Source organism: Centroberyx affinis, unplaced genomic scaffold (assembly GCF_046629955.1).
Source record: "Centroberyx affinis isolate AG114_WGS23_722 - 3 ecotype Tasmania unplaced genomic scaffold, CSIRO-AGI_Caff_v1 ptg003235l_1, whole genome shotgun sequence".
In the NCBI taxonomy this organism is placed as follows: domain Eukaryota; kingdom Metazoa; phylum Chordata; class Actinopteri; order Beryciformes; family Berycidae; genus Centroberyx; species Centroberyx affinis.
In genome coordinates, this window is record NW_027281267.1 from 49,385 (window position 1) to 72,675 (window position 23,291).

The following is a 23,291-nucleotide window of genomic DNA, read 5'->3' on the forward strand; positions in this document are numbered from 1 at the left end:
ACCACGTAACACCACGTAACACCACGTAACACCACGTGATACCACATAACACCACGTGATACCACGTAACACCACGTAACACCACATGACACCACGTAACACCACGTAACACCACGTAACACCACGTAACACCACGTAACACCACGTAACACCACATAACACCACGTGATACCACGTAACACCACATAACACCACATGACACCACGTAACACCACGTAACACCACGTAACACCACGTAACACCACGTAACACGACGTAACACCACGTAACACCACGTAACACCACGTAACACCACGTAACACCACGTAACACCACGTGATACCACATAACACCACGTGATACCACGTAACACCACATAACACCACGTAACACCACGTAACACCACGTAACACCACGTAACACCACGTGACACCACGTAACACCACATAACACCACGTGATACCACGTAACACCACATAACACCACATGACACCACGTAACACGACGTAACACCACGTAACACCACGTAACACCACGTAACACCACATAACACCACATAACACCACGTAACACCACATAACACCACATGACACCACGTAACACGACGTAACACCACGTAACACCACATCACACCACGTAACACCACGTAACACCACATCACACCACGTAACACCACGTGATACCACATAACACCACGTAACACCACATAACACCACGTAACACCACGTAACATGACATAACACCACGTAACACCACGTAACACCACATCACACCACGTAACACCACGTGATACCACATAACACCACGTAACACCACATAACACCACGTAACACCACATAACACCACGTAACACCACGTAACACCACGTAACACGACATAACACCACGTAACACCACGTAACACCACGTAACATGACATAACACCACATAACACCACGTAACATGACATAACACCACGTAACACCACATAACACCACATAACATGACACACTGCACATACTACTTACAGGTGCCATAACACCACATCCATAAGCCAAAAGTCACTTTTTCACCTCTAATAGTACGATTCCACAGGATCCGTCATTTCCACGCTTCCCATTCATTTTCTATGTAAGCAGCCATGCAATGCATTCTGGGGAGCGCTGCGGTGCGTTTCGAGAGACGGGGCGTCACGTTGGCCGCTCCACATTTGCATAAAGTTGAGGTCTAGGCTACTTTATGCAAATCAGGGGGGTCCAGCGTGTCTCGCCGCCTCTTGAAACTCCCGAAACTCGCGCACAAACTTTTAAACTAACCGCTGTCGATGTAAAATGAAGACAGATTCAGAAACTGCATGGCTTCTTTCTCGCCTCTAATGTTTTCAGAAACACATTTCTTACTGGTTTTAAACTGGCTTCTTACTGGTTTTAAAGCTCTATGTAGCTCTGGTAGTGTCTTGGGTCGTGTCTCTTCCTCCATGATAAAACCCCCAAAATCAGTGATTCTGTGATCTGTTGCTCCGGTAGAGCAGACTGGAGAATTGTGGGGTTTTTTTTCTCTCTCCATTCACTGCCATTGTCTGGAGGAACAGTCTGAAAATCACTTCTAGCACATAAAGGAACGCCAACAAAGCAGATTCTGACAATATATATAAAAACTAGTCATGCTGCTGATTCTTTTTAAGTGAATCGCTTTCCTTATGCTATTAACCCAACAAGTGTAACATAAAAATCCAGTGGGAAGAATTTCAGTGTTACGCTTGTTCAAACTGAAAGGTTTAATATCATAAGGATATTAGCGGCAAATCCTCTGATAGAGAGTGTCAGGGGAAAATGATCCGCTCAGTACCTGGACTGATGCTCTGAGTCACATGTCTCTGTGAATACAAGTCTTTATTCCCAGAGGTGGAAAGTAACTAAGTACATTTACTCAAATACTGTACTTGAGTACAATTTTGAGGTACTTGTACTCCACTACATTTCAGAGGGAAATATTGTACTTTTTACTCCACTACCTTTATTTGATAACTTAAATTACTAGTTACTTTGCAGATTCAGATTATTAATACAAAATATAATCAACTAATAAATTGTGATGTATTATTATAGATTACTGTAAGCTACCCAGCAGTATATAAAGTAGTGGAAATCAGCCCCACCTTTTCAAGCTGCAACATTAAAGTGATGCTTACACATTAATGCATCAATAATTATAATTCAATAATATAATATATACTGTATTATTCTGAAATGGGCCATTCTGCATAATGAGTACTTTTACTTTTGTTGCTTTAAGTACATTTTGATGCTAATACTTTTGTACTTTTACTTAAGTAACATTTTGAACGCAGGACTTTTACTTGTAACAGAGTATTTTTATACTGTGGTACTTCTACTTTTACTTAAGTAAAAGATCTGAGTACTTCTTCCACCACTGTTTATTCCTTACACATGTACATGGAGAGAGGACTCTTACATGCAATCATAGAGCAGTCTCTAAAGAAAGAAGATCTTAAGACTTTCTTTTATACAGTGTAATAAACATCTTAAAAATAGGTGGGTACAGCCTGATTATAATATTTTCCAGACTAGGTTCCCTTCTTAAACTGGGTTCACCTTTACCCTTTACATCAGTGGTTCTCAACGTGGGGTCCGGGAACCACCAGGGGTCCTTGAGGGGGTTCCAGGGGGTCCCCAGCAACTTGATGAATTGTTAAATTTCAGCATTATTTAATTTACAAGCAGTAAACACAATTAGAGAATGTAGAAGAAAAGACTGTTTTGATCATAGTTTCACTGTTATCTCTCTACCTACAATGCGAATAATCATGGAATTCTGGACAAAATCATATCTAACAATAAAAATATTCTCAGATTTGGGTCCGAGAGACAAAATCTCATCAAATGGGGGTCTGTGGCTCTAATGTGGACTAAATTAGGGGTCCGTTGTATGAAAAAGGTTGAGAATCACTGCTTTACATACATACAAGTCTGAGGTTTAGATTGTATCATATTTTTATGAGCTGACATTTTAACCTCGTGATGCACTTTCATCTGTGGTCAATACTGAGACCAGTAACTTCCTATATCCACTTTCACATGTCGCACACCACCCACACTACACATGCTATTTTTCTTCTAATGTGCTCTTGTACTATGACATGGTACACAGTCTTATTCTGTCCTAAAGTTATCTATTTCTATGTTATTTATTTCCCACAAGAGTCCTAGTTGGATTCAGGTGTTTACAGTCTAAAATGCTTCAATAATGAGACTAAAATCAGAAGATGCTGTTTACATGGTGATTTCTTATTCAGACTGTTGTCTTATTGCTGTCCATGTAAACACAGTCAGTGACTGAGCTGTCCTTGGGCTCAGAAATAACATATATGAATTCTTAAAATGGGTGGCATCCCCCTTTAAACTGGATGAATTCCTTTCACACCTTCTAATTTCCCAGGTCCAGAAATATCCGTCACTTCCAGAGCTGCAGGTCTACCAGCCGCTCTGCCTCTTTACCACCCAGCAGCCTGCAGCCTACTTTACTAACCCACTTTCCTCCTGATCACTGCTGCTGCTGCTGCCGGTGGAGGGATTCACACATCTCCACCGACCAGTAATCCTTAAAATATCCTTATTCTTACATTAATTCACCCCTTAATTCATGCAAAATCCCCCTTCAAATTAATTAAGGGAGTTATTAATGGAGAAAATCCCATCAAAACCACCTTAAACACCCCTTAATGTTTGACTCCTTAATTCCTAATGTAATATAAAATTCAGGGAAATAACTCATAATAATAACTCATTAATTACCTGTAAACCTGCACAAAAGGCATTAAAAAAATCACTTAATGACTAGTGTCTTCACGAATCAACCCATGAATAAATCCCATAAAAACCCATTATATTAACCTTACTTTTTTTTTAAAGCTATGTTATTTTTAATGGAAAAATAATGTTGATGTAATGGAGAAATTAAAGACATTTCAGAGATGAAATTAAGGGGTTTGGTTTCTGTGTGGTTTGGACTAAGAGTAAATGCCTCTTGTTGAGTTCAAGTAAAGCCCCGCTTCATTTTCCTGTCCACAAAAACAAAACAAAGTTGTCATGAATATTAAAACCACATGTAATTCACCACAGCAGTCATTCCTGAATAAATTGGGTTCTAAATGAAAACCTGTAATAAAGCTTATTGCCTTGAATAGTGGAAACTTAATTTCCTCTTTAGCAGCTTGTAAATAATTACAGTCTGCAGAGGAAGATCGCCCCGGGCTCCTCCTCATGCTCAGCTGCTGCTGCTGGCCAGAGGATATTTATAAAGGATCAAAATTGCAAATACACACACACACACACACACACACACACACACACACACACACACACACACACACACACACACACACAAACAGTTTGAGAAAAGTATATAGTAAATATGTACTATACAACATGCTATATATCCTATTTACTTATTATGAAAATTCTGTTATCTTTACATATGTGTATGTGTTATACTGGTTATTCACACACTCACACACACACACACACACACACACACACACACACACACACACACATGCACACACCCACACACAGACACACTAACCAGTTTTTCCTCAAATATCATACACACATCATACAAGGACATGTGTATAGTTGCTCTCCCTCGCTGTCTTATTAACACACACACACACACACACACACACACACACACAATTTTGATAAATGTGTGTAGCGTGACAGCAGGTCCCAGAGTGTGTGTCCATATCTGCTGACTGAAGAGGAACAGCGAGACGGCATATTTATACATGTCAGCTAACACACACACACACACACACACACACACACACACACACACACACACACTTCACTGATGAATGTGCACAGTGTACACACTCATACCCGTCAACCAGATGAATGAGCCATCAGTCAGTCTTGACAGTATGTAGACAACTCCGACATTTCAGCCAATCAGATTTCCTTGTAATGAGGAAGGAAATGATAGATGTTTTTATTGACCAGGCAAATAACCAAATAACCAAATACTGGACAGAAAAAGAAAAAAAGAAAAAGAGAGAGCTATGATGAGAGTATGAGTGACAGTTAGATTCAAAAAAGGAAAAAGAAAGAAAAAAAAAGAAAGACCTAGAAGGGGGCCGATGAAGTTTTTTTTTCTCCAAAATTCTATATAATGTACATTTTTGAAAAATAAAGATTACTTCTTCATTTTATGTGATAATTGATGTTTCTACTTATTCACTTAAAGCCGTTAATGGAAATGCACGAAAAGAAAGGGATCAAAATAAATGATAAACACAAATAATACTGAATAGTGTTTTATCTTTTTTATTTTATTTTGTCATTTGGAGTAGGTGCCGCATTATTTCAAATGGTGGTTTTCTCATTTTGGAATGAAGCTCTTAATATGGGGAATATGTGTGTGTGTGTGAGAGAGAGAGAGAGAGAGAGAGAGAGGTGGGTGTGAAAGAGATGGATGAAATGATGAGGGGATGAAGGGATGATGGAGAGAGGAAATGGAGGAGGAGATATTTATCCCCTGTGTCCTAGTTTCTTTGCTCAAGGTCATTACACACACACACACACACACACACACACAGATTTATTTTTGGGTGTGGGCCTGTGCATGCACTCACACACATGCACACATGCAAGAGACACATGTACACACACACACACACACACACACACACACCACACACAACCACACACGTTTGGGTGTGTGAACAAGCACGTACCGCACACAAACACATACAAACGCACACACACAAGAAAATGCACTCATAGGTGTACAAACACATAAACATGTATGTACAACACACACACACACACACACACACACACACACACAAGCACACACACACACACACACACACAGAGGAAACAGTGAAGTATGAAGTTAGAAACAAGAAGCTGCTTTCCATTTGAAATCTTTTCTCTTTGTGTCTCTTTGTGTTTCTCTACTGGATTCAGATCAATTCAGTTCACTTCAAAGATCCTTTATTGGCACGACTGTCCACACCTACAGCATTATAACGCTCATTACGACATAACGATCATATCAAAGCAATACAGAAAAATAACCGGGATACAATACGACATGTTTACTTGTTGTCTTTCTTGCATTGTCTTTGGACAAACAGTAATTTACTTCACAAATAAGGGATTTCCGAAGCGAGGATAACGCAACTTCTCCACAATGGTTATCAGCAAAATATATATTTTTAAATTAAGTAACACGTAACAAATGTGAATTATTAGCAAACAGGATCTAAAAATCCCATTAGATCCGAAAGTCCTGAAATACAAACAAAATACTTGAGGAGTATTCTGTCTTTCTTGTGTGCTTGACTTCTCTGTTCCCTCATCTGTTTCTCTCTCTCTCTCCCTCTGTCTCTCTCCCTCTCTCTGTCTCTCTCTCTCCCTCTGTCTCTCTCTCTCCATCTGTCTCTCTCCCTCCGTCTCTCTCTCTCTAATTCTCTCTCTCTTACTCTATCTTTCTCTCTCTCTCCCTTTCTCTCTCTCTCTCTCTCTCTCTCTCTCTCTTACTCTATCTTTCTCTCTGTCTCTCCGTCTCTATCTTTCTCTCTCTCTCTCTTACTCTATCTGTCTCTCTGTCTCTCTCTCTCTCTCTCTCTCTATCTCTCTCTCTGTCTCTCTAGAATGAAAACCCTGTTGATCCCGAGGAGGAGATGGAGCTCACTCTGGAGGGAGGAGGCTACCACCCAAACCGTCGCGCCTCCTCCTGCTCCCTCACCTCCTCTCACCTCTCCGGCTACTACCGTCTCCGCAGGGGGGGAGGAGGAGGAGGGGGAGGAGGAGGAGGAGGAGGCCTGTCCTGCCCGGGGGGAGAGGGGGCGGGCGCGGGGGGCGAGGTAGACGAGGAGGAGGAAGAGGACGAAGAGGGGGAGGAGGGGGAGAGGGGAGAGCAGGAGGACGGGGAGCCGCCCGTCCCGCTGCCCCCCCTCCTCAGCCTCGCCCCCCTCCTCACCAACAGCCAGGAGCTGGACAGCGGCGTGGGGCGGACCGACGACAGCACCCGCTACGAGGAGTCGTCCGAACACGACCTGCTGGGAGACCAGACCAGCGCCTGCAACACCAACACCACCAACACGCCGGGCAGCATGAGGAAGTTCAGGCCGGGACCCAGCCCCAGGTAGAGCCGTCGCCACGGCAACCGGATCTCACACGATGAACTCGACTTGTTAAAAACCAAATTATGTGTCGGCGGCACGAAACGGTTCCATGAAGCAGACAGGACTGTAAACAGGCAGCAGAGTCTCAGTGACAGTCAGGGTGTTGTGGTCGGCTGCTGGAAGGACCATGAGTTTCACTTCAATGTCGGAGACCGGAGTTCAATTCCCAACTTGTACAGAGTAGGGCTGGGCGATATGGACAAAATCAAATATCACAATATTTTTGACCAAATACCTCGATATCGATATTGCGACAATATTGTAGGGATGACTATTGGTGCTTTCACAAAATATTTACACAATGAGATTTTTGATAAATAATCATCAGTAATGTGGATATAATGACTAAGTGGGTAAAGGCAAATAATAGAACAGCTAGAACAGTCTGGTAAGTTCAGAAAATGACATCACTTTACTGTAATGCAGCCTTTAAAACCAGGAAAAGACACTTATGCCATATCACGATATTACGATATCCAAAATCTAAGACGATATCTAGTCTCATATCACGATATCGATATAATATCGATATATTGCCCAGCCCTAGTATGAAGGAAATTTCTATTGTGCCAAATTTAAATTTTTAGCAAAAGTTTTTCTTATTTAACCGACCAAAGCCTTTCACTGACCTTAACCAAGTTGTTTTAGTTGCCTAAACTTAACTGTTAGCCAAGCTTCAGCTGAAAATGTTGGGTCCAATTTGTGTTTTTATCACAGAATCCAATTCATCATGGAGGAAGATAATTTTCACATAATTTGTGTCCACAGCACATATAATAATAATAATAATAACTTTATTTATATAGCACCTTTAAAAACAGAGTTTACAAAGTGCTTTGACAGACAAAATAAAAGCAAAATACTCAAATTATGAATTTAAAAGGCAATAAAACAATAATAAACAGGGATTCAATTCATAGGAGGACAGAGGTGGAAAAGAGCAAACATTCAAGTAAATAGTGGTATAATCGTAGGATGAAAACCAAAATAAATAAAATAATAGAATAAAAGTAAGATAAAATTAAGATAGAGTTAAGATAAAAGACGTAAAAAGACAATAGAGAGACGATAAAAGGATGATAAAAAGCCAATAAAGAGACAATAAAAAGCTGATAAAAGAGAAAAAGATGATAAATGGACGACATCACATAAAAGCAGGTCTATAAAAATGGGTTTTAAGAAGTGATTTAAAAGAAGTCACTGATCCTGCAGCCTTCTCTCCTCAGGCAGGTCGTTCAGAGCCGAGGGGAAAACCCTGATGGAAAAAACATGGTCACCTTTAGTTTTAAGTCTAGATGAAAACATATCTGCGTTTCAGAGTTCGTGCTCATTTCACGACTTTTTATGAGATCATGTTGTACCAGAATCATTTCAACACTGATACCGATTACTAAAGGTGAACGTCAAATCCAAGAAGTTTCTCTACCCAAATTGTCTTGGAGAGAACAAACTTCTCAAGAACATGAACACACAGAAGCATCCTTACAGTTTGACTTGGTTTGTGTGCTTGATGTTGCACGATCACCCAGCTCATTTTCCCATCTGTTTCATCCGGCTCTATACTCTAATTTTGGGGGGGTTGCAAGATTTAGTATGGCTGCCAGGTGATTTAACTGGTCCTCTGGCAGCCATGTTGGAGGTCCACAGCTCTTGGCAACAACAGCTCATTGCATTTCTCAGTTGTCTCTGTGTTCATAGTATTCGATGTTTTGACCCCTTGGTTTGTGCTCCTAGTGTCTTGCCACTTCCTCTCCGAGCATCACGATGTTGCTTCTCTGTTGTGACCCCTCCTTGTTTTCCCGGTCCCAGGCCGAGCCCCAGACCCAGCCCCGGCCTCGGCCCCAGCCCCAGACCGAGCCCCAGCCCCGGGCACGGCCGAGGAGACACCACCCCTCCACTCCTCCACCTGCGGGACCTCCAGCTCAGCTCCGACTCCCTCCCCGGCCTGGACTGGGGGGCGGGAGCAGGGGCGGGGTACAGCCCCCACCACCACCACAAGGCAAGTTAAAAAGAGTCTTCTTACTATTGACATAGATAGATAGAAAGCCGATTGCATCTCACCCTTCCTTCCCTTCCCATGATGTAGGGCAGTGGTTCTCAATCTGGGAGTCAGAACCCCCCAGGGGGTCACAAGATAATTTTAGTGGGTCACAAGATGATTTATGGCAGTGGTTCCCAACCTTTTTCTTAAGGGACCCCTATTTTACCATTGTATACACTGACGACCCCCACCGCCCCCCACCCACATACAATTACAAAAAAGGGGAAAAAGTAGCCTACTTCTTTTGAAATATCTTTATGTATATTTCATTATATTCCTTGCATAAAAACCATAACAGCACAGAACAATTAACTGTAGAATGAACCTAAATAGTGAATTTAATACTTGCAGGAAGTTTGTGTAAAATTAGCAATTTGTATAAAATTCTGAACAGATTATTTCCTGTGGATATTGCAATGTAATACAATGTATTTAGCCGGCTTGCTCTGCTAGCTTAGCTCTGTGAATACTGCTGGTGTTCACGTCTACACACGCCCTTATCTTCGCGAGATTTTTAAAAAAGTTTATATCTTTATTTTTTTTTTTCTAAATCAATAAACTTCTAAAATAACCCTTAAATTTAGTTGTCTTCTTCACAGAAATGAATTAAATGCTGAGACATGTATATTTTATATATATAAAAATTCTTACACCCTTAAAATCAAGAGGGCTTCGCGCCCCCCCGTGGAGGTTTGGCGCCCCCTAGTAGGGGTCGGGACCCCTGGGTTGGGAACTATTGATTTATGGCATATGAAAAAAAACATATTTTTACTATGCAAATTCATTATCGTGTTGTTTTTTTTCTTATACTTCTCTAATTTTTATAGTTTAAAGCATCTAGGCCTCCTCTGCTAATCAAACGAAATGACCTGAAAAGGGAAAATTCTTTGGTTGAACTGTTCACCACCACATGCAGCCCATGATGGCGGGTCGCGAGTAGGCACCGCTTCATTTTAAGGGGTCACGAGCCAAAAAGGTTGGGAACCAGTGATGTAGGGTATGCAAATGAGTCAAATCTTCCAGGATTGTGTGGAGACGGCAGGTGCCACTGAAATTCTCTTTTTGTATGCTGTTTCTGCCTATTCTTCAAGTCCCTTGTTTCCTGCTCCTGCAGCACTTCCACCACCACCACCAGCCCCACCTGACGATGATGATGATGATGCCGGGCCTGACGGAGGAAGAGTGCCAGCGTTACCGGGAGCTGCTGGAGATCAAGTGCCAGTACGAGAGACAGAACGAGAAGCGACAGAGAGAAGCGGCTAAAAACGAGCACGAACTTATCAGTACGGAAGAGAGAGACCGGGAGGAGGAGGAAGTAGAGGAGGAGGCTTCTTCTTCTTCGGTGGTGGATATGTCCTGCAACGAGACGTTGAGCGAGCACGAGATGGCCCTGATCGAGGAGGAGCTGCGCCACCTGGAGTTCAAGTGCCGGAACATTCTCCGAGCCCAGAAGATGCAGCAGCTCAGGGAGAGATGTCTGAAAGCCTGGATGATGGAGGAGGAGACGGTGGCGGGCGGGGCGGGGCGACCGGGCCTTCCTGAAGCAGGTAACCATGACAACAACAGAGCCGGGGCCTGTGTTTGGCTCGTTACTTTAAAAAGGAATTCATTACCCATTTCTACTTATTTCTGCCTCGGAACAGCAATTCATTTTACTACTCGTGATATTTTTCCGTTACACCTCCAACATAGATGCATGCAGCCTCTCATACCTTCAAAAATCGCAATAAGTCAGTAATCTGAAACAAAACAGCGTTAATGTCCAATGTTTTTAGCATCTTGATGAAAAAAGCAAAATAGGGAGCCGAGTTCCACACAAAGAAAATCAACTTTGTAACCATTTCTCTTCAAAGTAGAAGAAATAAATCCACTCAGAGAAAGTCAACTTTTCTTCGTGTGAGACGACTAATTACGAAGAAAACTAATCAGGGAATGTGGATGGTTTGTACTGTAGTTAATATAGCGTGGGGTCCGATATTTGGAGGGGGTGACAACAAAAGAAACAACTTATTTGACGAAGGCCATGTAGCCGAAAACGTTTGGTGGGATAAATAAAGTACGGAACTAGAAGAAAAGAGAAGACTGTGCAACTTGAATCTTCTTTATATTGATTGATTGATTGATTTATTGATTGATGTGTTTATTTGAGTGTCCTGCAACATTTATGGTGCCCAGCCCATATGAGGCTTACAAGACACTAGACAGCAACAGCCAGGATGGCCACATGACAAATCATAATATACAGTTCCACAAATTCAAAAGGAAAAAACATACAATTTCCATGACAGAAATGTCCTATTATGTTGGATACAGTGTTCTCTGTCTTAGTTGCCATGCATTTTCTATAAATCTTGCTAAGACAAAAATCTCCTCATTAAAGAGTCAACTCAGCATATCACCTTCAGACAAGCAAAACAAATCAGGGTTCTTCAACTGAATCTTTTCAAATAGATGATTCCTCAAATCACTGTACATGGGGCAGTGAAACACAAACTGAAATTCATCCTCAACAACACCGAGATCACAAAAAACACATAAACACATAATCTGAGCACATAAGGACCTCTGCCCTCTCTTCAAATTAAATGTTATATAAGGTTCTGTGAAGTAATCTTCTTTAATAAGTGGAAGCATTTTAACCATGACAAAATAATGAAAAAAGTATAAAAAAAAATGCAAAAATTCTTCACTCCCAGGTCTGGATAATAATCACGACGGCGACGAAGAGGACGACCCTCATCGCCACGAGCTGTCGGCCATCAACGAGGTTCCGGAGAGGGAGCGGTCGGACGACAAGGACAGCACCAGCGCCTACAACACCGGGGGGGAGAGCTGCCGGAGCACGCCGCTGGTCAGCACCGAACAGATCCCGCCTCTCCAGGAAGAGGAAGAGGAGGGAGGAGGAGGAGGAGGAGGAGGAGGAGCCATCTTGTCGCCTCCCCCTCTGCTCCCCCTCGGCCGCCTCCCACCTCTGAACTCGCCCCTCACCCCGCGGCGTCAGGGGCGGGACCGGGACCGAGAGAGGCGCCACTCCAACCTCAACTGCTCCTTCTCCCCCAACAGTTACAGGAAGTACCAGACGGCCAATGGCAACGCGGCAAACGGCTCAAGCTCCACCCCCTCTACGCCCTCCAAGTTCAGGTCTCCTTTATTGTTTTTTTCATTTTTCTGGTTTTAGTTGTTTCTACTGCTTTTCTTGTTGTAGCATCGTGAGAGGATTTAAAAATTGTGCGTCATTGGTAACACTTTTAATGGTCACTAAGTTAAGGGTTAGTTTATGCTTGATAAGCATTAACTAACCCTTAACTAACAGTTAACTAATGTGTCTGGTAATCATTTACTAATGGTGTTCATGTTAACTAAGGTATTCATTTATCATTATTTAATAGTCATCTTTATAAACTATAAAGTCATGTATAAATTAATACCTTAGTTAACATGAACACCATTAGTAAATTACACATTAGTTAACTGATAATTAAACATTAACTAACCCTTATTAAGCATTAACTAACCCTTAACTTAGTGACCCTTATTGTAAAGTGTTACCGCATCATTTTCAGAACATCTGTGAATGGAGTGTGGGATGACAGATTTTGTTTTATTTTTTGACAAAATGTGGTAATAGCATCACATGTTGTGACAAAATTTATTACCTAAATTACCTAAATGTTGAATTGTCACTATCAGGTAGTATAGTGTTTTTTTCCTGTAATCACCTTTCCTATACCACTTTTATTGGAAATGCGTAATGTTGCAGCACAAATGTCCTGTACTCACCTGTAGTCACCAACACTGTGACTGATTACACTCTGAAAACTAACTTCTGAACTAAGTGACCTGTAGTGATATTGCCTTATAAGAGATAGAGAGAGAGATTGCACTTTATTGATCCTCTAGGGGAAATCTGGGTGTCACAGCAGCAATGTACAGCACAACAGCAGAACAAAGTACAGGAGAGGTAATGAGGTAATAAAAATAGTGCAGAAAAGATATAAGGGAATATAAATAAATATAAAACTATAAAAACTATGAAGATAAACATTATAAAACTATTAAAAAAGTGTCCAAAGAGTCTAAAGTGGTGCCACGCTGAATAGTTTATATCAAACTAATATATTGAAACATGTAAGTTTTCCCAAGCTGCATCCAAGGATATTTTGAAAATGACATATCGTGTTTAGCCTCTAACAACTAATGTTACTTATAAAACATTACAAATACACTGTATTATTCTAATAAATGTTGTTTTATATTTCTAAGCTATGCATACTATATGTTATATAATTGCAGGCATGTTTCTAAATATAATTGGGTCATTCCGTGTCAACTCATCCAGAGCTTGGCGGCTCAAACTTTTGATTTTGATCATTTGTCTCCTGGTGGAAGATATACATAAATGATGAAGAAAGCCCAAATATTAAAGTTCACTGATCATTAAAGGTAGCAGCTCCACTATTTTTCTTTTACAGAGAGACTTGTCGGTAGACTACAAGATTCTGGCAGTTTCAGCACTTGATTTTGTGATGTGTGCCTATGGCAGTAGCTGAAAAATGAAAAAAAAACAGAAAACATCACGTGTTTTTTTAAGAGTTTAAATGTTAATCACTCCGAATCTATCAAAGATACCTCAATATCCTTTTACTCCCTGGTTTAAAAATAAAAATAAAAATATCTTGGTGTCTATGCATTTGCAAGGACCTGAGTTTATTCTCTGAGATAATGACCTGTGAATATGCACGTCTCTCTGTAAAAGAAAAATAGTGGAGCTGCTACCTTTCTCAGTGTCGCTTTTAGACCCCTAAACTTGCGCCAAATCACAGGCGAAAATTATCGTTTTGACCCTCACTCTACAAAATTGGGGTAAACTCAGTAAATAATGATCAGTGAGCTTTAATATTTGGGCTTTCTTCATCATTTATGTATATCTTCCACCAGGAGAAAAATTATCAAAATCAAAAGTTCGAGCCGGCGAAGTTCCTGAAATTTGGTTGATTTGACACAGAATGACCAAATTCCATTTAAATAATACTGGATAACATAGTATCCTTATTGCCATCATCAGATCTCTGACCAGAGACTCGGGGTCAACTTCAAGAAGGGGCGTGGCTGATGGAGGGCGGGGCTCCAGACCAGGTATGCAACACCAGCATCATCTTTCAAAGTTATCACTTCTAATGCTAACTTTTCCTTTGTGCAGTAAGTTTTCATTTATACATGTTACTAGTTTTACTCTGCAGACACACCACCAACAACAACGCCCAGAAACGAGTCTCTGGAAGTCGGATCCTTTTCTACAACTAGAGAAACACTGGCTGATTTTGATCACGGTCGCCTCGTTTCTCATCGGTGTGGAAATGTTGACTGCAGCTGAACTTTTGGTTAACGTTGCTCATAAGTAGCCAAGCATATACAAAAGTTCCTGTATGTCCTGCTTATTGCTGCAACGCTGCTGGCGCTACACCTAGCAGTCAGCTAGCTAATCAGACATTAGCCTGGCGATATGGCTGCTAGCGCTCTGGAGTGCAGAATTAACCGTTCCTTGTATCGGTTCCTCTGCTATTACGGTTCCATGCTGGCATATTTTGTCTTAGTTTGTAAATTTTTCAGTAATGACTACTCTTGTTATTATTAGGGATGGGACAATATATCAAAATTCAATATATCGCAATACAAAAACGTGACAATACGTATCTTGGGGCAGAAAAATGAATGGTGATATCAGCTCCATGTTATTCTGCTGTAGTAATCACAAATGAGACTCTTGACCATCACATTTTCACAAGCTCTCCATCCAAATTATATTATTGTCACTTTGTAATGACATTTTTTAAATTGTTGTTTACATTCTAGTAGCCAATGGCATCGCTAGAAAGATTTGTGTCTCAAAAATAAACATAATTCTGCACAGTCAGACTTTGTTGCCACTAAGCTTTTATTTATTACATCGTATCGTGGTTGTATTGAATCCTGAAGATCATATATCGCATATTGAATCATACTGTGAGATAAGCAGATCATCCATCACTACTTACTATCATCTTTTATCTTTGCAGGTGGAGCCGCCGACAGGCCCGCAGGTGGAAGTGCAGAGTCCAGCCCGTATTTCACCAGGCGGCACCACGGCCACTCCAAACCGTTAGAGCGCTACCAGAGCTGCATGACGCTCCCCTCCGAGGGCCTGGTCGACCCGCTGGACCGAGTCCGGGAGAGAGGGAGGGACAGGGAGCGGGCGGAGGGCGAGGAGAGGGGGATCGGGACGGGCAGCAGCGGCCCGGCCAGTCCCAGGAGCGTGAACAGCGCCCCCTGTGGTTTGGAGGACCATCACCGCCACCATGTGAGCGCCTCGCGGTTAGGACTGGCCTTACCGCTGGGGCTGACGCACTCATCGCCATCTGCTTCACCCCAACGCATGGAGTGGAAGGTAAACGATAAGATGATACCACTAGTAATAATGGGAGACTGTAGTGATCCTTGTAGGGAAGTGTTGGTTCAGCTACAAATAGGGCTGGGCGATATGGTTGAAATCTTGCCTGGGTCCAGACCTTTGACTCCGCCCACTCCACCAGTTGACTGATTCTGGTCTGGCATAGACGCTGCTATCCAGGCTGTTCTGAATCCATTAAAAGTACCAATTAATTTGAAATCCAAAATACTTTGTTTTTACTTCGCTCTGTGTTGTCAAAGATGCTCTATACTTTCTGAAACGTCTCGGTGTTGTCATGGCTACGCATCAGTGTGGACTTAAAATGACGTTAGATTCAGGCGGATACGTCGGTCTCTAGTGATCGGTTAGGGAAAATCGAATCCCCCTCCCCCACAGAAATCGGTTAGAGTGGAGGCAATGTGAGACTGAAGATGGAAATGGAGTGGAACGAGTTGACAAATATGTCTGATATCAGGCTAGTTGAAATCAATATCACGATAATCAGAAGGATTTTTTTTTTCACGTATGCAAAATGATGTTAAATAATGAGTGAGTTCATCTCATTGAACCGAATGGTAATGTGAGATGTGATGTCAAACAAAAGTTTTTAAATAAAATTTGTTTCTTATCAGTTCAGACAGCAGAATTGTGTGTCATGATATCCCAAAAATCACCATATCATCACCATATGACTCCACTGAAAGACGATAAACAATAATATTCAATTGAAGCCCTAGAAGCCCTAATATTGAATTGAAACTCAGGGAAAAAACAAGGAACCTCTACTGCCAACGAAACAGAAAGTAAAGGAATGAGAAATGGAAATAATTACTGCTGCTGTTGAGGAATTAGTAAAGTAATGTGATTACTTTTTAAATGAATAAGAGTTAGAGAGAGGAAATAAAATAGAACACTGTGTCCTTTGCCCTGAATATCATAGTGGAGTATTCAGTAAAGGATCTTCATGTGATCATGTCCTGATCACATGAAGCAGTCATGCAGCTGTCATGAGTGCATGTATGACTTCCACATGATATTAGAAGTTTAGTCAGACTCGTGTTCACTGTTAGAGACAATCATGTGAGAATAAACTTTATGTTAGTGTGTATTGTAGAACTGGTTTTGACTAGTTTGAAGCGTGCATATTACATTAGCTATATATTGATTTCTTAGAAAAGGATGAACAAAGCAACTACCGTATTTCCTCTAATATTGGCCCGGGCCTTTATTTACCTCAACTGCAAAGGGGACCAGGCCTTTATTGGAAGCAGGCTTATATTAGAGACAGGCCTTTATTTCTAATTCCCTCTGTTTGATAAGTATATTTGCTCATATTTTAGTACAAAGCCTCCTTGTTTTCTGATCTGCTTCTGTTGGGGTTCGTTAGGTATCCGTTTTTTTGTTACTGCAATGCATTATGATAATTATGGTAATCGACGGCGGCACGCTCCAGAGACTTCCGCCAGGAGTTTACCGGTGTCCACCGTTGTTTTTAGCTCCAACCAGCAGCTCTATAGCTCGCTCTGTCGGTCGGTCGGTTGGTTGGTCGGTCGGTCCACAAAAATTTCCCCACCCTTTGGCGGCCTATAGACGCACAGTACGTGGTCGCAGCTATGGCGAATTCACGCTTGTTTCCTTTGTTTTTTCCCCGGCCTGTATTTGGAGCCGGCCTTTATTTGTTCGTGTCGACCACGGCCCCGGACATTATCGGAGACCCGGCTTTTAATTGACTACCGGCCACTATTAGAGGAAATACGGTATACATACTGAAGTGTATAAGAAACTGATATTTCTACCTTTTGGTCAGAGAATATGTGTGTGTGCTTAAGGTTTTCTCTCCAGACATGCCTGAATAAAGAATCCACAGAAGACTCTTGAACCTTTGCTCATTCATTTTGACCCACCAGGTGAAGATCCGTAGCGACGGGACTCGTTACGTGGCGAAGCGTCCGGTCAGAGATCGGCTGCTGAAGGCCAGAGCCATGAAGATCAGAGAGGAGCGCAGCGGCATGACGACCGACGACGACGCTGCCAGCGAGATGAAACAGGTATTTATGGTTTCTGCGGCGTGCCCGGTGTTCACGGCAAGACTGTTCTCTCCACAGAGCCACAGCATTTCATGGTAAATGCGGTGGAGAGCGCAGAATCTCCTCCTATTGTCCATTTTTGCCGGTTGTCAGCTGTCACTTGGCTCGATTAGACTTACTTCCCTGGTAACCGACTAACATAGCAACCATGAACCAATCATAGCCTCTGAACTGACTGTGGCGTTGAGGCCTCCGCAGAGTTTCATTTTTTGAGAGGAGCTCGGTGCGGACCCTCCACACCGCGAACACCGGGCACACCGCAGAAACCAGAAATTTGCCTTAAGGCCGCATGGCTCAGCAGCAGAAAAATACTGACTGATGGCGTGTCAGACCCGCAAACGTAACAACAGCCCACAAACGTGATAAACGCTTCGTAATAAAACCTTGAAGGAATCTGGAATAAATATGATTGGGATTTATTGCTCATTTGTATACACAACACTAGATCAGTCTAAACAGGCAAGAACCGAAAGGACAAGAATATGTGGGAAGAAAATGTCATTGGCTGTTGAAGACATTTAGAGTTAGCAACTTCTATAAGCTGCAGAGTTTGATTATATTAGTGATTTATTACATTTGTGAGAAGTTATTACAATTTTGAAAGCTGAAGATTTTCACCTTCCCGCAAACGTAACAAATCCCTGCAAACGTAATAGTTATTACGTTTGCAGGGAAATGACGTATTACGTTTGCGGTAGGCAACTGCTGTTATGTTAGTGGGAAAGTTATTACGTTAGTGGGATTATTACATTAAAAGCTGCAGATTTGTATTACGTTTGTGGTTTATTACGTTTGTGGGCTGTTGTTACGTTTGCGGGTCTAACATGGCGGCTACAGCTGTTGCCAGTTTTCATTCAAGGGAAACCTGTGTCACTCATCCTCCTAAACAAAATATACTAGAGTGGTGTATGCTAGGCTTGGGCAATATTCCAGGTGAAGTTATTCCTCTGCTGTCTGTGCTCCCACAGGGCCGATACTGGAGCAAAGAGGAGAGGAAGCAGCAGCTGCTGAGAGCCAGAGAATACCGACGAAGAAGAGAGTTCATGATGCAGAGCCGACTGGACTACCTCAGAGGAGACAGGTACCTGCTTTGGTCTGGTTTAGTCTAGTCTAGTCTAGTTTAGTTTAGTTTAGTTTAGTTTAGTTTACTTTAGTCTAGTCTAGTTTAGTCTAGTTTAATCTAGTGTAGTTTATATTAGGTTGGTGTAGTCTAGTTTGGTTTTGTCTAGTTTAAATGGATGTTGCCTTGTGGAGCTCTTTGTTTGTATTTTACCACAACATCATTAGTGTTAACAGTTAATGAAACAAAATCCTCTTACCTTCCACTGCTGATAAAATCCCATCTGAGAATCCATCAACACCCCAGAGACAGGCAGCCACCTTAATCCACAACCATAATCCATCAGAGCAAACAATCATATCCACTTAATTTATGGAAATCCCAACTCTTCCTTGTTCCTCTCAGACAGAAACTTTGATCGCTAGCCGAGACTGAAACAAACGGTGTATGAACTGAAAACCAAACACTTAATTGGCACTTCCTGGTTTGAAGATCAGGTCATGTGACCGAGCATCACATGACCATTCAGTGAAAGCAGTTTGTCCTAAATTAGAAATATAGCCATGTAAAGGAATGGGATATGATCTACATGAATGGGTGAATGGGCAATGACATAAAAAAAGCCAAAATGAAAATTTCTGTAATAAATGGCAAAACTTATTTATACCTTTGCCAATTGTATAAATAATTAACATAGCAAGGGGAAAAAATCAGGATGTATCAGGAATTACAGTGGAACTCATTAGCCACCAGAAGATTGATAAACTGGTACATTTTTATCTACAAAGCCATTATCTGTAAACTGCTTTCTTATTTGGCCACACTGCAAGAGTCTAAGATCACAGTCCTGCATTCTTCTTTAAGTTCCCAGAATCAGAACTGTGTTTTGGGTGAAAAAGACATTTGATTATTTTGCTCCCTGGTCCTGAAACAATCTCCAGTCAAAGCTCCAGTTTGACCATTTTATTCCTCTAAATCAGTCTTATGCAAGATGTGCGCTCCTGTTTCTGATCTAGTCTTTTTTTATTGTACATATTTTAGTTTGGGGTTTTTTTGTACTGTTTTGTCTGTTTTATTGTGTAATCCCTGCTATCATTTCTTGGCCCGGTCTCCCTTGGAAAAGAGATTTTGAATCTCAATGGGACGTCTTGGTAAAATAAAATAAATAAAATAAAGTAAAGGGTTGGTAGAGAAAGAACTTTAGGCAAGGCAAGGCAGCTTTATTTGTATAGCACATTTCATACACTGGGGTAATTCAAAGTGCTTTACAGAGTAATAAATATGCAGATTTACAATTAAAAAGTGCAAAAGTACAGACAAGAGATACAAAAGATAAAAGACTTAAAAAGTAAACTAGTTCAGTTCAAATCAAGTGAAATAGAAAGATAAAAGAACACAACAAATACTCCCACTTTCAGATGCACATTGTGAGTGACCCCATATGTTTTTCTTGAATTTTCTTTTCCCCCTGTCCTTCCTGATTCTACTCTTGATCTGATATTTACATCATATATTTACGTCTTTATTCCACATCTTGCCCCTTCCTGCCTAAGTCCGTGTTGTTTCCCGTTTTCCCCAGGGACGCCTCGTCGTCAGCGGGGGGCGCCGAGGACCCCCGGTCGTCCCAGAGCGCTCAGCCTCACCTGCAGCAGGACGGTCCCAGCAACAACATCCTGCTGCTGAGCCAGAAGAAGAGCATGAAGAGGAGGAACCGCCGCATCCTCGACAACTGGATCACCATCCAGGAGCTGCTGGCCCACGGCTCCAGGTCGCCGGACGGAAAGAAGATATACAACCCTCTGCTTTCTGTGACCACGGTGTGATGTGAGGAGCGAGAAGGGAGGAGGAGGAGGAGGAGGAGAAGGAGGAGGAGGAGGAGAGGAGGTGAAGGAGAGAAGACATGGACAGGAAAAATAGGAACTTGGAAGTGAGAGATTGCAGCGTCAAGTTTGCGGTTCGGAAAAAAAGATTGACAACCCACTGATGCTGTGATCTGAGAAAAGAGGAGGAGAGGATGGAGGAGGAGAAAGATGAATGACAGGAGGGAGAGGAGAAAAGGGGGAGGAGAGGAGTGTAGGTGAAGGAGAGAAAGAAGGAGACCCAGACAGACAAAATATAAACTTGGAACTGAGAGATTGTGGCTACAGAAAAAAGATTGATGAACCTCTGATGGTGTGATCTGAGGAAAGAGAGGAGGGGAAGAAAGGGAGATGAAAAAAGGGGAGGGAAGGAGGAGAACGTAGGCGAAGGAGGGAGAGATTTACATGAGGAAGATGTGAACGAGAGAGGGGAGACAAGAGGTGGATATGAAAAGATAAAGATAAGAGAAGACAGGATGGTGACATGAGGAAGAGGAGGAGGAGGAGATGAAAGCGGAGGGTTCGATTTCTAAGTCAGCGCTGAGGGGATGAGAGGAAAGAGGAGGAGGAGGAGAGGAAGAAAATCACTCTCTAAGCCACTTGTGAGTTCACTAGAATGACTGGAAGGAGGAGAGACTCAGAGATGAAGATGGAGGAGAGGAGGCGAGAAGGGGAGGAGAGGGAATATAGAGAGAATGGTTAGGAAGGAGGAGAGAGGAAGAAACACTGGAGCAGGAGGATGTAGGAGAAGCAGGTGGAGGAGCGAGGATGGAGAGGAGAAGATAGAGGAGAGGATGGAGGAGAGATAGAGACAACGCACAGGACTCTCTATGCCATTTCTATCTCTCTACCTTGTGAGGAGCAGAGAGGAGGAGGAAACACTTCAGCGGGAGGATGAAGCAGATGGAGAGAAGAGGATGGAGAGGATAGAGGAGAGGATGGAGGAGGAGGAGATGAAAGCGGAGGGTTTGATTTCTAAGTCAGTGCTGAGGGGAAGAGAGGTGGTGATGACTGGAAAGAGGAGGAGAGGAGAGAGGGAGAAGATCACTCTCTAAGCCACTTGTGAGTTCACTAGAATGACTGGAAGGAGGAGAGACTCAGAGACGAAGATGGAGGAGAGGAGGCGAGAAGGAGAGGAGAGAAGGTAGAGAGAATGGTCAGGAAGGAGGAGAGAGGAAGAAACACTGGAGCAGGAGGATGTAGGAGAAGCGGGTGGAGGAGCGAGGATGGAGAGGAGAAGATAGAGGAGAGGATGGAGGAGAGATAGAGACAATGCACAGGACTCTCTATGCCATTTCTAGCAGAGAGGAGGAGGAAACACCAGCAGGAGGATGTAGGAGCAGGAGAGGCAGATGGAGAGAAGAGGATGGAGAGGATAGAGGATGGAGGAGAGGATGGAGGAAGAGGAGGAGGAGATGAAGCTGGAGGAGCAGATGGGGAGAGGATTCACCAGACCATGCGCAGAAGTTTTGGGGCGACAAAAGGCTCAATTAAAATTGGGCAATCCTAAACTTAAAACCATTTAAGGATGGATGATCCGCTCTTTTCTAATTTAACTGGTGTTTCTCTTACATTCATCTAGCTGTGGTGGAAAAATGTAAAACGCAATGAAAACTCCTCTGGCCTCCCTCTGGCTTTATCAGAAACATTTACGATTACAGGTGCAGTGGCAGCACAACTGTCCATATACTGTATATATCATGATCTACATATCCAAATAAGTGCCATTGCTGAACTGCAGGACCTACTGGAACTGATGCTGGAATGGGTCCAGAACCGAACTTTGGTCTCAGAACCAAAATCAGCCCCAAGCCTGACATACACACAAAAAACAAAAAACTTGACAGAAAGTGAAGTGAATTTAACATTATCTCACATTCATGTTCAGTTAAAGCTGCTGTAGGTAAGTTTAGAACGAAAGAGTCTCCAGAAGTCAAAGCGCAAGGAACGACACGCCTCCCACTCCTCCCACTGAGTGATTGACAGGCAGAAGTCCCGCCCCCTATGCCTCAGACTTCTTCCTCATTGGTCGGATGGGTTTCCTCGCATTTCACTTTGAAGTGAGAATAGCAGAGGAACGGGGCCGCTGATTATCCTGCTCGTCTTTATTTATTTTTATTCCTATTATTTTAAATAAATGTTAATCTGTAAAAGTTAACTACTGGAGCTTTAAATTTACATTCCACGAGGAAGCGTTATGAGCGGCAAAGGAAACAAACAGCTTCTCATGGAAATATAATAATCCCACGATGGACTGGTGGTTAGAGAGACTGTTCCCAATCCAGATGGTCACAGGTTTGATCTTCTCTACATGTATGTGGGATGTATGAAGACACTTTCTAATTTCACTGCGTGGAATATGAGGATTCAAGTGCTCTAAAAAATATATATGTAAATGTGTTCACAAGCTTGGAGAGAAGAAGGGAGACAAGAAAGAACTCCTGGTCCAAATCCCCTCTTCAGACTCTCGGCTCCTTTCTCTTGTTTTCATCTAAAAAAAAAAGGGTGAAAAGACAGAAAGACGGAATTAAAGGAGTAAATGTCCTCTCCACACTCTCTCTTCTTGTCTCAGAATCAGAATTTATCAGACTTTATTCTCCAAGGACAATAAATGTACAGACATGTATCGTGGTGACACTGGTGCAGA

General features: G+C 42.3%; 1 protein-coding gene across 1 annotated transcript in view; it reads left to right on the forward strand.

Annotated features, from left to right (window-relative positions):
• LOC139660179 (PDZ domain-containing protein 4-like) overlaps positions 1 to 20,608 on the forward strand; it is a 62,842-nt gene extending 42,234 nt beyond the window's left edge. Inside the window, exons 9-17 of the mRNA XM_071538251.1 lie at positions 6,637 to 7,130; positions 8,980 to 9,169; positions 10,326 to 10,758; positions 11,908 to 12,352; positions 14,277 to 14,347; positions 15,268 to 15,635; positions 17,546 to 17,686; positions 18,694 to 18,806; positions 20,365 to 20,608. Of these exons, the coding sequence (XP_071394352.1) occupies positions 6,637 to 7,130; positions 8,980 to 9,169; positions 10,326 to 10,758; positions 11,908 to 12,352; positions 14,277 to 14,347; positions 15,268 to 15,635; positions 17,546 to 17,686; positions 18,694 to 18,806; positions 20,365 to 20,608 (2,499 nt within the window). The remainder of the gene's footprint in view (positions 1 to 6,636; positions 7,131 to 8,979; positions 9,170 to 10,325; positions 10,759 to 11,907; positions 12,353 to 14,276; positions 14,348 to 15,267; positions 15,636 to 17,545; positions 17,687 to 18,693; positions 18,807 to 20,364) is intronic.
• Positions 20,609 to 23,291: the final 2,683 nt, after the last annotated feature.